Here is a 17,733-nt window from a genome sequence, read left to right on the forward strand (position 1 = left end):
CAGTAGTAACAAGTTATTGCGGAGCTGGTCCACAGTGCTTTCCGATCTGCGTCTTAAGGCTGAATGTCAAAGACATCGCTTCGTTTGCTAGACAGTCCTCAAAACGTGACAGCACGTGACAATCGATTTTACGAAAACAGAACATATTCATTAGTAATATAAAGTAAGCTTCAATAGAGAGATCCTCTCGATTTTACTCAATTAAACTATTTTTACTTTTCGCTCAATGTGTTTGAATTTGGCACAGTGACGATTATTCCTCCCGAACAGCAGATGGCAGCAGAGTATAAATCTCTAACAATTGTTTACAATATCTCTTGAGCTGCTTAAGTTGTCATCATGGCGGCGCCGACTGAGCAGTTGGATTATGTCTCTTTTGGGACTCCTTTGGAGCTACTTTCTGAAGGTAATTGATCAAAATAATGTAATTGTTTACATTAACAACCCATTTCTGTTTACTTATTTCTTAGGATGTTATGTCCTTTGCTTGCTTAATACATAAAGGTGGAAATTAGGTACATATGGTATTTTAAACGTGCTTAGACAAGTAGCCTGTGATGCCTTTGTATCTCAAGTTTTGTGCGTTTTTAATATTGCTGGTATCATAGTAGCAATTACACTATTAATAGCTGATAGTAATGATTTTTGAGGTGAGAAAGCTAATGTAGCTTGTCTGCTGTATGTTGTATTGCTTGAATAGGTTGATCTATTTTATAGGCCAGTCTCCCAGAACATCTATCCATTTTCTTAAAACACTTCTGGAAATGGGAGCCTTTCATGGTAGAATCAGTGGTCAAGCGGAAACAAGCTTTGGATAGTGGTGTTGACTGGAAGATTATCTCTTGATTAACCGCGGATGGGAATGAGAATGCCGTAGTCCGAGAAGGGGTTGGTTCTTGCCTTGCACCCAGTTCGACGGATAAGCTTTATAAGTTTTAAAGAAATCTACTACACCAGTGCTGTCCTTCCAAATTTCGGAGGTGTAATCATGTATATACGGCTTCGTTCCTGGCATACCTGTTGAGGGCTATACATTCCAAATGTCTTGTTTTCAACCTTTCCATTTCAGCGTGGAAATAACTTTTAACCGTTTTTCCTGTATATACTTACTTATTTGTCTCAAATTTGGCCTCATTACTGTAGTATTTTTGTGGATTTCTAATGCGAGTCAGTAACGGCACCAGAATGTTATCAAAGGGTCGGTCATGCTATTTTATTATCGTTTGACTCGCATACATTACAGTTGCCGTTTTGAAAGTTAAGCACATTTTTTTTTTCGTTTTTGGTGACGATTAAGTTCATGTATTTACGAGGCGGTGTCCCATTAGACTCACCTTTTGAATATAACTGATGTGTGCGTTTCCAGTCTATGTATCAGCGAGCGAACATGTCCTCAATTAAGCTATTGCCGAAATGGCTGTACACCTTTGTCCAAAAAGAACGTGTCTTTCGGTATACTTTATTCGACCCAGAGAGTCGCTGTAACATAAACCTGGAACTTTTAGTACTGATTTAGTTGATGACTCGTGAATGACTGACTGACCTTCTCGAAGTAGTTGTAGATTTTCCAGCTAATTCAGTATTTGTGTAGGTAGCAATCCTGTCGCTAGTCACCGAAATTTACAGTGCTGAAACCAGACTCTGACTATTTTGCAGTTTTCCTTTCCTTTTGCTAGTAAAACCGCTATGCTTTTTTGTTGAGACATCGTTCACGCTTCTTTCCTTGCTCATTTTTCCCTTTAGAAGAATGTATCCAATGTAAGCGTGCTTGGAAAGTTCAGTTACAAGTTGAGATCCACCAATTTAACGTCAGATAACTTGAGGGATTGGTAACATTTAGTCTTGTCTTATTTATTTATCTCTTTTTAAACCTGGGCAGATTTGCTCAGTAGATTCGCCAATCATATACTCTACATATACTTTAGGAGTTACTTTATCAGTGTAAAGTTAATATAATAGTGGTCTTGATATGTAAGTTTTAAATTTAATGTTTTAATCAAAGGGGATGTATAATATATATTAAAAAAAAAAACCGGTAAAATAAAGCTAAACTACAAAACTGGTTGTGTTGGTGGGCATAGGTCTCTCTGGGCCGTTTAGTGATCTATATTGTGCCTTGAAATTTTAATTTGTGTACAATGTAAATGTTTTTCTGCGATGGGTTGGCACCCTGCCTGGGATTGGTTCCTGCCTTGTGCCCTGTGTTGGCTGGGATTGGCTCCAGCAGATTCCCGTGACCCTGTGTTCGGATTCAGCGGGTTGGAAAATGGATGGATGGATGCAAATGTTTTTGGCTTACCCCATAGGCCATCCCCACCATTTATAATTTTTTTTCCTAATACCTATTAACTGAATATGTTGGAGAAAAGACAAAAATACCTTCACCCTTGCATTGCTGTTAATGGTGTTAATGTAAATTCAAGAGGAACTGATGTGTCAGTTGTTTCTGAAGAATCATTTCTGGAATATGCATATAAAGTAGGGTGAATTCATTCATTACACAGAGTACCAGAATATATCTGACAGCATTTAACCTTGAATTTGCCATGTGCAGTAGCATTTGAGAGCACCTAGTCAAGTTGATGCTGTTCTTGAAGTGAATGCTTATTTTTCTGCTTTATGTGCTTTGTATTGCAAGACTCTACACAAGCACATTCACTTTGTGCTGGATGCATGTGCTTTACAAATATTGTACTCTGGTGACACAAGTAAAACAATTTCTGTTTTAGAAGCACAACATATGTTCAAATGAGTATCTTTATCATTCCATAAATATATTAAAAAAAAAAAAAAAAGACTTTCTTTGCCATACTATTGACCATTCACTTTGTTTACTGCGATTGTTTTAATGTGTCATAAAAGCATGAAGCAAAAAAATGACACAAGCCACATTCTTGAGTGAAAATCTTTTCTGTTTAAATTGAGATTGAGATTGAGAATTGGATGATAGGAATTGAATCAGAATTCAGGACCACATACAAAAGTGCCCTGTATCCAATCTTTTTAAAAAAAAAAAAATCAGATACCTAGTGGCTTTTTTTTGTGTTTTCATCAAAATATGATCTACATCAGACATGTGGAAGTCATAGAAAAATCAAAATCATTTCACATCAGAGTGGTAGTGTAAACCACAGCCTTATTGTAGCATATGTATTTTTGAGCTATGTACTACAGTTTGACAGTGAACTGATAATTTATCACTAGGACTGCAACAAATTGATATTTTGAAAATCGATTACTCAGGTGAATATTGTAATGAATCAATTAATCATCCTTGTTGAAAACAGTAGCTTGTAAATTAGAAAGGTTATGACAAATGATGTTTGGTATACAGTAGTTTGATGGATTGGTAGCTTTAGTTAATAAAATGACAGAAAATAAATCAAATTTGAAAAGTTTTCACTTAAATTCATGTTATCATCTTGGCTTTCACACTAAAATTTCAGGAGAAAAAAAATATTTCTTTGTACAAAACAAAAATTCAAAATAATATCCTGAGTTCTATAGGAGGGGAAAATAGCCATATTCTTTTAAGTTCCAAGCTTGGTAAGCTTCAGATAAGTCACTTGAAGTCTAGCCGTGAACTTGAAGAGGAAGCAAGTAAATGTTTTTCAGTTCAAACATCATTCTTGAAGTTTTTGGGGAAAATTCCTATCGATCTATCACAACATTAATGGACTCACTCATCAACAAAACCACTATTTCCCATTTAGCTAAAAAGCTGAAATTTGACGGGATGTTGTGTCTAAGGCAGTAGGTATCTACTAAGAAAGGACTTTTTGACATATTTATATTTTAAAGGTTAAAAAACCCTTCAAAAGAAAAAATTAAATACCCAAAAATCTCAAAAATGCCTTGCTAGATATGGTTTAAATTTGGAGAAAAATATCTGACAGTTTTTTCTTTTTTCATTAATAATGCAGTAGCAAGTGCGATATTCTAATTCTGTGTCCCCTGTTTTTCCGCAGCACTGACAATGTTCGCGTGGAGAAATGGGGCATGCCAGTTTATACACACGAAGGCCATTTGTAAAAATAAATTGAGCAGAGGAAAGTTTTCCGAAGCTTTAAAATGACTAATTTAGCAAGTGCTTGCCACAGGCCCTGAAGCACTGACCATAGTCAAATTTGCACAACTGATAGACCAAGAAGGGTAATACTGTAATCCCACCTCGATCGCGGGGGTTGTGTTCAAGAACCAATAGATGAAAATCCGTGAAGTAGAAACCATATGTTTGTATGGTTATTTTTATATATTTTAAGCCCTTATAAACTCTCCCACACTGTTAACATTATTAGAGCCCTCTAGACATAAAATAACACCCTTTAGTCAAAAGTTTAAACTGTGCTCCATGACAAGACAGAGATGACAGTTCTTTCTCACAATTAAAAGAATGCAAACATATCCTCCTCTTCAAAGAATGCATGTCAGGAGCAGAGAATGTTAGAGAGAAAGCGCGAGAGAAAAGCAAACAATCAAAAAATAAATACGTGCTTTTAAATATGCCGAAGCACCGCGATAAAGCAGCATTTTTTAGAGGAGCATCCGTATCCCCTAGGCAAACAGCCCCTCTGCTCACACCCCCTCGGTCAGGCAGAGAGTGAGAGTGAGGGAGACAGAGAAAAGCAAACCATCAAGCACCGCGCAGGAAGCACATCGTATATAATTTTCGAGTTTTATTTAATATGTAATACGTGCTTTGATTGGGTAGCTTCTCAACCATCTGCTAATAGCGTCCCTTGTATGAAATCAACTGGGCAAACCAACTGAGGAAGCATGTAGCATAAATTAAAAGACCCATTGTCCGCCGAAATCCACAAACCAGCGAAAAATCCGTGATATATATTTAGATATGCTTACATTTAAAATCCGCGATGGAGTGAAACCACGAAAGCCGAAGCGCGATATAGCAAGGGATCACTGTATATATTAACCTCCTACTCCTTTCATCTTATCTGCAAACTTTCCATCAGTCGGTGTGTTTTTCCGGGTTTTATTAGCACCCAACAAAGGGTTCATTACTGAGCTTCATGGGGAGAGTTTGGAGGGCTGGTGCATCTCCCTGAACTGGTACCCCATCGAAACCTAACCACATTTTTTTTTTTCCCATATGATCAATGTTTGCTTCAGTATCTGTGGTTTCCATTACCTTCCTCCCTCCTCCTCTCATATGTAATTTGAGTGACTTCATTACATGAAGAATTTTTAAAGGACAGAGTACTTTTGACAGAAATTTAAATTGGTAATGTCTTTGCATTTTAACACAAGAAGCCCTGAAGCCTATGAAAAAACTTGTAATCCCAGCCCACCTTAAATTCCTTCGCACCTCTCCATCAGCATCTTTTGTTTTATAAATGTGTCGATCAGCACAAGCAGCCTGCTATAGCACCCCCCACCCCCACACTGACGCAGCACAAGTCTCAGAGCTGAAGTCTGTTTATCTAGTTGTGATGTGCCTGGAATTGTAGAGGGTAAATGATTCCATCATTTGGAATACGCAAATTTAATGTGTGTTCCATGTCAACAACGATTTGTGTAAATGTAGGATGAAGTGCAAGGCAGGAATTATTGAACACATAACTAAAAATCTCAATTTACCTAAAAAAAATATTTTCAAATATTTTTTAATTTGTCCTAAATTTTATTATTTTTTCTTAAATAACACTTGATTTTGTATAGCTTGGGTATCGCACAGATTTTTTTTTTTTTGTTTATAGGTAATCTATTTCTTGTAAAGGGGAAAAAGATAATTCTCTTAGTAAGAATTGGTATGTCACAAATGTTCTTTATTCTAAGTAAGGCTATCTTAGGAACATTTTAGAAAAGCTTGGCCCTCCTGGATAATTTTAGCCTCTTTGACATGCTTACTGTACCTTTTTATAAAACCTAACAATTATAAGAAGTTGTATGTACAGCATATTTATATTATATTGTAATGGTTTTGTTGCTCATCAATTTAATGATTTATTATATAAATTAACAAAAAATAAAAAAATTGCAAGATTACTGAAAAAACAAGCAGCATTTTTGTAGAAATGGTTTCTTTTGGTTTTGTTTCAGACGAGCCTCTTAAAAGACCGGTTCCACTACAAGAGCAGACAGTCAAAGATGACAGAGGAAGAATCAAGCGTTTTCATGGAGCTTTCACTGGAGGCTTTTCAGCAGGCTATTTTAATACTGTGGGATCAAAAGAAGGTAATTTTAATATGAAAGTGACTTTTTTGATATAAGCATATTTTAAACAGTGCAATTTCTGCACATCAATTTTAGAATACATACTTTTTGTGGCTTTGGCATCCAAGTGTTTTTCTATTTTAATATGTTTGAGATAATAATACACACACGTGCTCACACTGAAACAAATACCAGTTTATCAAATGCTTATTATAGAAGCTTATAATTTAACTATTATGTATTTTGTTGGTCACTGTTATGTAGGTTGCTTTATTTGAAATATGATGATGCAGTGTTTTTATTAAAGGTATTTCATACTATAAATGTTCACATTATTCTCGGACATCTTCCAAAAGTATTGCCAGCTTGCTCCTTGAAAAGTTATGCTTGTTTGCCTGTGGTCTTTCAATTCTGTGTTTATTTAATTCTATGTCCTTGGGCATATCAGCACTGAGAAATATCTGCCAAGTTCCAACATGAATTTATTATGATGATTTTTATTTTAGATTTTTATTTTTGTATCAAGACACTCCAATTTTCATGAAAAAGTATGTAATTTGTAGTTTCCAATGACTTTACACACTCTTGCATGTGTCAACATCAAAGAAACCTGTGCTATAAAATAAAGCACATAGTCTTTATATATCCATTTTTAATTCTGTCTCCATAGATTGGTTATATGTGTTAAGACATTTCAGTTTCACATCGAAATTGTGAATCTGCCATTTCTGAAGATAAACTCATCTGTGTCAGTTTTCACAGATTGGGCGATCTCTATTAAAGTCACTTACCCTTTTTACCGGGCACATTCATTTTCTGCAGCTAGCATTGATATATAAAGGCATTATAAGCTTTTCAAGCATAAATAATACTATGACGATTGCCTATGTCCTATTGCTTATTGTCCTGTCCTGAAGATGCCCATGCAGGGGCTGAGTATATTTGGCAACGTACATTCATTAAATGCCACAACCGGCTATAGTCGCTTCCCAGAGCAATTTGCCAGCATGCTGGAGCTGATCAGTCAGTGCCGTACATTTGTTGAGCAGTCAGCTCATGACCACTGCTGGCCCCTGCAGCACTGCAGCCTCACCGTCTCTGGGATTCAGCCGCTGCACTAGATTAGCCTGCAAGCATCAGTGTTTATCTCTGTGTGCTCACGTGCAGCCAGTTCAAGGGCAGTTGGCTCGGTGATTCACTGAATTTCATCAATAGTGTCGATTGCACCTTGTACATATATTAATAGATTATTGCAGTAGGTTTTTTTTTAATAGTTTTTATAGTTCATTGGCAGGGTGTAAAATGATCAGTGTTGCAGAAATTGTGATGCTCTTTGCATGAAAAAAATGTGTTCCATTAAAATTTCACATTTTCTTTGTGAATTGTGACGTTTACTTAAAAAGTGTAGCAAAAAAGTATTTGGCATCCAGGGATGCATTAACCCTCCAAGTATGTGGCAGTTTAAGGGTTAAGAAAAGTTTTGAAAAGATCCTTTAAATGAGAGTTTTATTTTTTTTTTCCAATTTTAAATAGTATATAACATCAAGTACCCACAGACATAAAAGAGGTGGGGTAGGATTCTTCCATTTGAGCAAGATAAGTCTGTGTGCTAATAGTGAAGAAAAGGCAATTACAGGTCAAACACAGCTGTTAATGGATTAGGAGAGATTGTGGCACCAAAGCTGTTTGAAAGGCATTTAAACATTTTGATCCAGAATGATGTTAATTTAGTGCATGCCCAAAAAATATTGCCCAATGAGGCTGGAGCTCGATTGCATAGAGAGATGTGCTCAATAATAGATTTTAAAGTTGAATAATTGTATGCTTTGCTCGTATGGAACTAGAGTGAATTCTGTGCATGGTTGCCTTCCTTTCCTTTCCAGAAATGTTGAGTAAGAGATCCTTTTCCCACTGTACTCTGGGATCTTTGAAAGGAAGGGACTTTATAATGTTTTTATATACTACAGAAATGCTGTCTGAGTCCTCAAGACTGATCAGTATTTCTTCTGGAATAGATGTTGGTGGGAGGTGAGGAAATTTGGGTAGATTTTGTTTAGCAAAGTTTCTAATTTGGAAATAGTGGAAACATTGTGTTGATGGAAAGCTAAATTTGGAGTGTAATTGTTCGTAGGATGCAAATAAATTATGTACAATTTCTAAGTGATATAATCCCATTTATGCTTTACAAACATTTAAAATCTGCATACACTTGAGAGGGTGGAAAAAAGGTGGTTATCGTATAGTGGTGCCACAGTTAGAAGCTTCTCTATCTTTAAGTACTTCCTACAATGGTTCCATATTCTGAGTGAATGAAGAACATTGGGTTGTTAGTATATCGATAACTTGTATTTACTGTAGCACAAAGCAAGGATTATAAAGAAGTACTGAAGGATTTTATTTCTATTGGGATCCAAGCTTGTATGTGTTCATTTATTTGTGTCAATGTCCAGGTTTTTATAGCTTGTACGGCCTTAAGGAATCGGTTTTTATTTTTTTGCAAATTCTGTTGTTTTTATTTATTTATTTATTTTTTTTATTTTCGGTTTTCACAATTTTATGTTTCATTGATTCAGAATCTTTTTTTTTTTTTATAAAAAGCACAACTGAACCTTATTTTGCAGTTCCATTTATCAGGTAGGCTTCGTCAGCACAATCTCTTTCAGTGACAAGAAGGCTGCCCATCTCCTTTTCCTGGCAGGCTCCTTGAAGAAGGCAGACTTTACTCACATCACTAGTGATGCAGACTCACTGAAGTATTTATAGTGCTCTTAGGTCTCTCCTACCAAATTGATGACATGGTACAAGAAGGGTGAATGTACACTGTTAGGCATAACCCCTTTTAAAACTTCCTGGTATACTTTCAGACAGTATGACAGTCTTCAATCACTGCCAAAATGTGTTTAAGATTGTGAAGGAACTGAAGTGCTGCCTATGAAAAGGTGGAAAAGTTGCAGCTCTCCATAAAGATAAACTCTACCAAAAAGTACTGGTCTTCAGTAACTTTTATTGTAATTATGTATATTAATTCTAATGATTCTTAAACCATAATGTTTACAGATTGAAAACGTACATCATTACATCTGTAGCTTCATCTACTCTATATCTTAAAATAATTAATTAAAAAGCAGAAGCTAACTTTTCTGGAAGATGCTAAATCCGGGAATTTGAGAGAGAAAAAAGAGAGAGACCTGCTTTTAACGGCTTATTGTATCTGAGGGGAAGCCTGCTCTTTTGCCCAGGTTTGTAGGTGCAGAGTTTATAACGGAAGAATCAAATGTGGACTTTGCATGCCTTGTCACCACGAGGCAAAACAATTTTTAAATCCAGAAACATTGTTGTTAGTTTTTTAAAAGGGACCCCATTAACAACCAGTGCCGTTCACTAATAACATTTTTCTACAGGAAAGACTTGACACTGTTTAAATATAATTTAATCGGTTTAATGATTTACAGTAAAGTTCATTGTGTACAATTAGAACTGCCTATGTAAAAGAATTACCATACAGCCAAATGTTTACTCACCTATGTGGTTTTGGCTATTAGTGGTTTCATCAAATTCAACAAATTTTCTTTCCTTGAATCTTTTGAAAAACTGCGTCCACATATGGTTCAAAGACACTGAGCAAATGAGTTTGATGAAGTCTACTCTCATTTATGGCACCACTTCTCCTTGTTTGCAATGCTTAATAAAGAAAGGACGCATCTTCATTTTTTTCTTTTTTCAAAAGGTATATCTGACTCACATGGCCACAAAGTCCCCCGTAAACTGGCATCTTGTATCTGATGATTTTGTTGTTTCCTCTATTGTTACCTGAAGGGGAACACTTTTTGATCTTAATTTCTCCTTGTTCTTCCAGATTTGTAAAGTCGCTGGGATATTATTGTGCCCTGGATTTTGTAGTTAAGCTCGTGTTTCTTAGAAAATAGTATCTGAATAATAGAACTACAGATTATTCAATTGTTTAATTTATTGGTAATTTTTATAACAGTCACCCCTTCAGTCACTAAATTCCGCACATTTTTGTTTTTAAGTCTAAAATCAGTTTTTATGCATTGATTCAGTCTGTGTTTTCCACATCGCAGAAATTATAGGGCTCTAAGCTTATATATTTGCCACCCAGTAATAAAATTGAATGTTCGGTTGAGCCATGCCACCTTCTGCCTTGCTTTTGTAGGGTTGCCGTTAGAGTATGATTTGAATCTAACATCTTAATAAATAATGTAGGAAGCACTTTCTCAATCCTTCTACCTAGAACTTTGGAGAGTATCTTTCTTTAATATCATTATTCAGAAGTGACATTGGTCTGTATGATGCACATGTAATCCTTATTTTTCTTAGGAAAGATGGTCATTAATGCTTGGTGAAAAGTTTGAGGTAGAATTTTATTGGGTCTGTAAATGTTGCTAGTAAAAGGGGAGCTAACTTAATTGAAAATTTTTTTGTAATAAATTCGGTAAGGTAGCCATTAGGGCCTGCTGCTTTCCCATTCTGAATTGAGTTTATAACATCTAGTAATTTTGAGAGTGTCAGGTTTATGCAATTCCTCTGCACTAAAGTATCTTTAATGCATCCAAAAACACATTTGATTTTGTCTTGTCTTCAAACTGAGTAGAATAAAAGGACTTATAGTAGTCTCTAAATGTGTGCATTATATTTTAATAGTCAATGATTTTGTATCCATCTGTGTTGGTAATTACTGCTATTGCATTGCAAATTTCCTGCTAGTGGATTTGTAGAGCTAAGATCTTTTATTAGCCTTCTCTCCATGTTCATAGTAATGATGTTGAGATTTAAAAATGAGTTGTTCCATTTCTTTTATTGTCAAGAGGTTCAGTTCTGAATGCAAAGCCCGCCCTTTCCTATAAAGTGCCTCATTTGGATACCTGGTGTATTCTTGATCTATTTGGGTAATTTCACTGATTAACTCTGCCTTCTTATTATCCTGTATTTTTTTTTTTTTTTTTTTTTGCTCAATTTTTTTTTCTTGCATACCTTTTTTTAAAGGTTCTCTCGAAGCAATTACTTAAATGTTTTTCCTGGTCTTCAATATTCTGAAGCACCTTCTAGTTTGTCTTGTTTGTCCTTTTTATATCTTGTATCATTGTAACCTTCTTTTTTTTTTTTTTTTTTTTTAGCTCCTTCATGAAGGAGAGTAGTAGTTATTGCAGTAATCATTACGCTGTGGGTGAAGTAGTTTTGTTTGAGACCTAAGCATGTGATTATTTTGTCTAATGGGTAATCCAGGGCTACTTATATATTCTTGATGTTCATTGGTAATTTTTCCATATTGTAGAGGGATCCTACTGTGCATCTTAATCAGTAGGTTATAACATACTTTAAGTGAGCAATATTAATCCATAAGAAATCATGTACAAAAGGTTTTGTGTAGCACACAAATGACTTGACTCCTAACAGGCTTTTCTGATAAATGATTGCTCTTTCTTTCAGACACAGGAGTCAAAGTAAAGATGCAGGAGAATAGTAAACTTTTATACTATGGAAAACTTCCTTGGCGCATTCAGTGGAACTTGCCCATTGCTCTAGTAGAAGTTCTATTTGTCTTCCAGGGCACTACTTTTGGGTGAAGTGAGGGTTGCCAGAACATGTATCTGCTTGTCCTCACTAACTTAAAATGTGGGAAGAGCAAGGACCATTTTAATGAAGAGGTGCATATCTTTTTCTTGCTAAAATCAAGATTTGCTGAGCTACAGGGTCGAGGCATTTGGCAAGCTAAACTGCAGTAGAAATTGTGTTTCTTTTCACAAAAATACATCTACCCAGCAGCTGCTCCCCTATGTGCCAACAGCTGTATGTTACTATGCTGCAAACTATCTTTTCAGTTTGGATCAACTACATCAACTATGGTAGTTTACAAAAAAATTGCATCTTCCTGAGTCAGCCTGATCATTTCTTGATTGATTTATTTACAATTGAATGATTGGAGAAATTTCCTAAAAATAACTTTATAGAATGTTATTGCTGCTCAGTTTTGACAACCCCTGACAAGCAGCTTTCTTTCATATCCATTTGGTGACTACTAAAGTACTAAAGGTTGTACTTTTAGATAGTACTTTTAGTGTCAAAAATATCTGGTATAGAGTCAAAATGCACTTGCTAGCTTTATTTAGGACAGAATTACATTTAATAGGCTAGTCTATGTACTGAAACACTATTTTAGTTAAGAACACTCAAGAGTAATAATGATGGTAACTGACAAGTGCATTAAGCTGACAATTTACCTGTTCTCTTCAAAAGAATACCATGGTTCTAACATTTGTCCCTAGACTAGCCACTAGCAGGAATTTCTCATTTTACCAGATTCAAAAAGCTAAGACAAGTATTGTTGAAAGGTGAATTAAATGTAAGTTACTTATAATATTGTCTTGTCCTGGGCTCTACCTCCAGTTTGCTTCTTCATCAGATGTTTCATGAGTAGTAGTGGTGTTGTGGAACACAATCTACATTTTAAACCATGAACAACCATTTTCTCGGTGAAATACTCACACACAGAACATAGCCCAATATTTGGAAGAGCACTGTTCTCTTGAAAGTTGTATAGCTGCTGTCATGACCAGCCTACTCAAAACCTGTGCAGAGAGTTGTAGCTTGGTGGGACATAATATAGAGGAGGGTTTGGGATGAGTACCCTCCCTAGTTGTATGCTAAAAAGTCAAACATCAAATTTTTTTCAACAACCAAAAATGGTGGTACATAATAGGTTTATTGTCCACAACTGTACTGATGCAGATTTAGTGCACATCTTTGTGTGATTGATGCATTTACAGCCCCATTGTTGCAGTTGGAACAGCAGAAGCATGTTTCCTTTGCTTTTTTTGTACCAATATTTTTTTCTGTTTTTTGAGAATGAGATGGTAAAATGTCAGTGCCTGATTTGATTGAGTGAGGTGCTCCTTTTTGTTATTGAAGACTGACGTTGCTTAAGTCTAGGGACTTCCACATTTCCCCAACATGAAAATTGAAGGTTGGTGCACTATGAATAGTAATTATGGTGCTAATGTCTGTTATGTCGTTCTACTTGACGGCAGTAATTTTGCCTTTTTGCCATGCATTTAGCTGCACCTTGCCACAGCATTATGCATCTGAAGTCCCTTGGCATATTGTGGCATTTGTGTCATTCAGTGCCATATGCATTGATTTCACTGTCCATGTCATCGTCTGATCAGTTCACATTGTCATTATCATTTGATTCAACTAATGGTTTATTTTCACTTTCTTCCACATCTAACTTTATAGCTTCTTGTTTCATGCCATTGTGCTTTGGGTTAAAAGTCCTGAATCACTCATGAGAACAGATGAGTTACCTTAGAGTAGAAGCATGATGTTCTCATCCACTAGATGGCAGCAGAATAATGTCCCCAGTGTTATTCAGTCTTAAAACAATAAAGCCCTCATATCTGACTCTGGGGAAAATAAATGTAATTATGTATAATTCCAAGCCTAATTCATGCTTTGCATTAATGCAAAGGAGGTTAATCGATTAAGAAAATTCAATTTGATTAAAAATCTTCCCAGCCCTAAACTTTTATCAGTTCAAAAGGTTTTTTTTTGTCATCCGAGGCTTTAGCCCCTAATCTATTGTGCCAAGCCCATGAGGTGTTTTTTTTTAACCCCCCACGAGGAATGTACAGGAAAAATATCATTAAGCCCCTAATCTTTCCATCTATTCTGTTCGATTCAGCCCCAGATCATAGTGTGAAAGGCAAATGGAGAAGCAGTTCCAATTTATATATTGGATAGGAGATCGTGCAATTTCGACGGAGAAAGCCCCAAAAGTATCAAGTCACAGAGGGGGCTAAAACCCTGATCTCTGAAAACCCTTATTATATGCCTGCTCTCTACTACTACTGTTGGTACAGATGTTGTACTAAACTTTAATCTGGTTAAATTTAAATATATAGTGGGTACGGAAAGTATTCAGACCCCCTTCAATTTTTCACTCTTTGTTATATTGCAGCCATTTGCTAAAATCATTTAAATTCATTTTTTTCCTCATTATTGTACACACAGCACCACATATTGACAGACAAAAAAAAAGAATTTTTGAAATTGTTGCAGATTTGTTAAAAAAGAAAAACTGAAATATCACGTGGTCCTAAGTATTCAGACCCTTTGCTCAGTATTTAGTAGAAGCACCATTTTGAGCTAATACAGCCATGAGTCTTCTTGGGAAAGATGCAACAAGTTTTTCACACCTGGATTTGGGGATCCTCTGCCATTCCTCCTTGCAGATCCTCCAGTTCTGTCAGGTTGGATGGTAAACGTTGGTGTACAGCCATTTTTAGGTCTCTCCAGAGATGCTCAATTGGGTTTAAGTCTGGGCTCTGGCTGGGCCATTCAAGAACAGTCACAGAGTTGTTGTGAAGCCACTCGTTCGTTATTTTAGCTGTGTGCTTAGGGTCATTGTCTTGTTGGATGGTAAACCTTCGGCCCAGTCTGAGGTCCTTAGCACTCTGGAGAAGGTTTTTGTCCAGGATATCCCTGTACTTGGCCGCATTCATCTTTCCCTCGATTGCAACCAGTCGTCCTGTCCCTGCAGCTGAAAAATACCCCCACAGCATGCTGCCACCACCATGCTTCACTGTGGGGACTGTATTGGACAAGTGATGAGCAGTGCCTGGTTGTCTGCTCACTTTGATATGTGACTTCTTTTTTTATTTCCGGCACTGTACGATTTTGTGAACGTGAGCTTTCAAGTTTCTCCAACACGCTATGTCACTCGATCAACTTCCTTTTGTTGATTATACCACGGTTTATTTGAATAAATAGTATGTTTTTCCTTTGCCTCCACTTGGTATTCGCTGAAATTCTTATATTTTCCCCCGTGCTTTTCCCATTGTCTTTTCACAGAAGGCTGAGCTTAAGGGCGATTTATATTGATTTGCATATTCAAAGAGGCGTAATTCTGGGAGGAGTTTGGGCGTTACATAAAGCGTGTGCACGAGCATTACTTTTCACGCTGATTGGGATTTATGTAGCAGAAGAACGTGGAAGTTGGAGTACGCACAGATTCCTGCATCTGGATTTTTCTGTGCGGAAGCACATTTCGGCTTTTGTGCTTACGCCATGTTATAGTGTGAGTTCTACGCACAGCGTTATACATGAGGCCCCAGGACTTTTTTTTTTTTTAAATTAAAGGCTGCACCATAGTATGTTTATAAAAGGCTGGGACTGAACCAGTTTCAAGACGACTATAATGTCCAAATTGCTAGGTCTGACTTCTTCAGAAGCATCTAAGAAGATGAGTAGGAAGAATATCTAGTGGACAAATTGTGAGTTTAAGATGACTAATTACTTCTGCAAAAAAGAGAGAGATAAGGCTCAAACTGATGGAAAAACAGCTGTGCATGTTGGAAGGGACAGACGGGTAATCAACTAAGGTGTAATGTGGGATGTAATGTTAGCAATTTTTTTAACAAAAAATTGGAGAAAATCTTTGCAGACTGTTGGTGTAATGTCACACAATGTAGGAACAGATAGGTGAAGAATAGTGTTAATAGTATTAAATAAAAGTTTAGGTGTGTGACAATTAAAATAGTATCTGAAAAGTACTTTATTCTAGTAGATTTTACAGCTTTCTGATAATTGGATAAACTGTTATTTAAAATAAGACACCTGAACCTTGTTTCCCCCAAAAAATCCCCCCACCACAACCCCCACTTGCACTTCACTTACATGCTCACGTCAGGGTATAAGTGGCATCATTTGAATATGGCTCAGGTGTAGGTTTTCAGTGCTGGTCTTTAAACTGAGCAACAGAGTCTAAAATGTTTAGAACTAGTATCATTAAACAAAGTCAATAGACTTTGGGAAATGCACAGCACCCATAAAAGCCACAGAGAATTTGCTAGTAGTGGTGGAGATCATTGTGCGAGAGTAGTGAGCCTCATTACTAATGCTGACTGGCAAGGTAAGGAAGCCTCAGTTATAAAAGGCAGATGTTCAGAAAAGCAAGCATAACCATTATCACTGTTATAGAAAGACCTTGTTTTATCATATGGTTTTAATGTATGACCATGCTTATTTGTTTGGCTATCTCACAGGCTAAACAAAATGTAAAATAATCAATGAGGTTTAATACTAGAATCCCTGAAGCCTATGAAAAATCTTGTAATCCTGGCCCACCTTAAATTTCTTGTTTTATAAATGTGCCAGTCAGCACAAGCAGCAAAGCAGACTGATGTCCCATTTCTCCTACCCCCCCACCGACGGAGCTCAACTCGCGCAAAAACCTCTCCCAGCTCAAACCAAGGCTCCTTATCTTCTTGTGAGGCACCTGGAGTTGTATAGGGTAAATAATATATCTTTATTTGGAGCAAATGCATTTCAAGTGTGTTCCGTATCTACAATGATCTATGTAAGTGTAAGATGACAGGAAATGCAAGAAATGTTGAACACATAAATAATTTTTTTTTTTCTTTTCATGTTTTAGTGCTAATAACAAAATTTTGACATGATGTGTATAATGTGTGGAGACTGAAGTCCAAATGTCAAATAAACACTTTCACAAAAGATAAACTTATAATAAAAAAAGTGTGCTTTTATTCAAGTATATAACCGAAGAAAAATAAATCGGGTTAGGGTACAACGTGGATACAATTACTTTTGGTAGTACAGCGGCAAGAACTGCTGACTCATAATGAAGAGGTTGTGGGTTTGATCCTGGCCGCTTACCGGAATTAATGTTATTTGATATGAATGATATTTGGACTTCAGTCTTCACATATTATAGCTGTCATGTCAAAATGTCATTAGTAGTATAACATGAAAAAAGTTTCTGTTTTAGGTATGTGTTCAACATTTCTTGCAATTCCTGTCATCCTACAGTTACACAGATAGTTGTAGACATGGAACACACTTGCTTGCATGTGCTCCAAATAGTGCTGGGCGGTATGACCAAAATTCTATATCACAGTATCTTTTTAAATTATCCTGGTTTCACGGTATTCAACAGTATTTTTTTTTCCCATGCATGAGTATATGTTAACCATTTTTTCCACTGCAATTACTGCAGTAACCTGCGGCACTCATGAAGAGAAGGAATCGCATTGCATGACAGATGCAGTCAAAATATAGAACCTTTTTATTGAACAAATTTTGCAAACAACTTTAATTTTGACAACATATTTTCAACCATCCAAAGAGGCATTTAGACTTAGTAAAATATCCAGAGGTGCTTTTCAAAAGTTGTATTGCACTGAGCATGTCTTAGAAAAGGAATAAATAGTAAATTTTTTTTTTTTTTTTTTGTAAACCAACTACACTTTCTATTAATGTTAACCATCTTTGTCCACTGACACGTTAAAGTGACGTTTTAAACAACGTTACCATCATTAAACTGCATGTTTAAACTAATAAATAATAACAATAAAATAAATAATAGTGCAGCTTCCAGTAATAATACTATTACTTTAAGACTTCAAGCCCAGATGCATTACACAGTATTCACCAAATAAAAATAAAATAAAACAAGTGCAACTTGGTGGTGACATCTTTACCAACTGAACCATAATTTAGGCAGATTGCATTAATATCGACCTT

At 36.1% G+C, this 17,733-nt stretch overlaps 1 protein-coding gene across 2 annotated transcripts in view; it reads left to right on the plus strand.

Annotated features, from left to right (window-relative positions):
• Nucleotides 1-319: 319 nt before the first annotated feature.
• Nucleotides 320-17,733, plus strand: part of gpatch1 (G patch domain containing 1) — a 209,052-nt gene continuing 191,638 nt past the window's right edge. For both annotated transcript variants that reach the window (XM_039763611.1, XM_039763613.1), the window contains exons 1-2: nt 320-406; nt 6,061-6,195. In XM_039763611.1, coding sequence (XP_039619545.1) covers nt 340-406; nt 6,061-6,195 — 202 coding nt within the window. In that variant the 5' untranslated portion in view covers nt 320-339. The remainder of the gene's footprint in view (nt 407-6,060; nt 6,196-17,733) is intronic.

Source organism: Polypterus senegalus, chromosome 9 (assembly GCF_016835505.1).
Source record: "Polypterus senegalus isolate Bchr_013 chromosome 9, ASM1683550v1, whole genome shotgun sequence".
NCBI lineage: Eukaryota > Metazoa > Chordata > Cladistia > Polypteriformes > Polypteridae > Polypterus > Polypterus senegalus.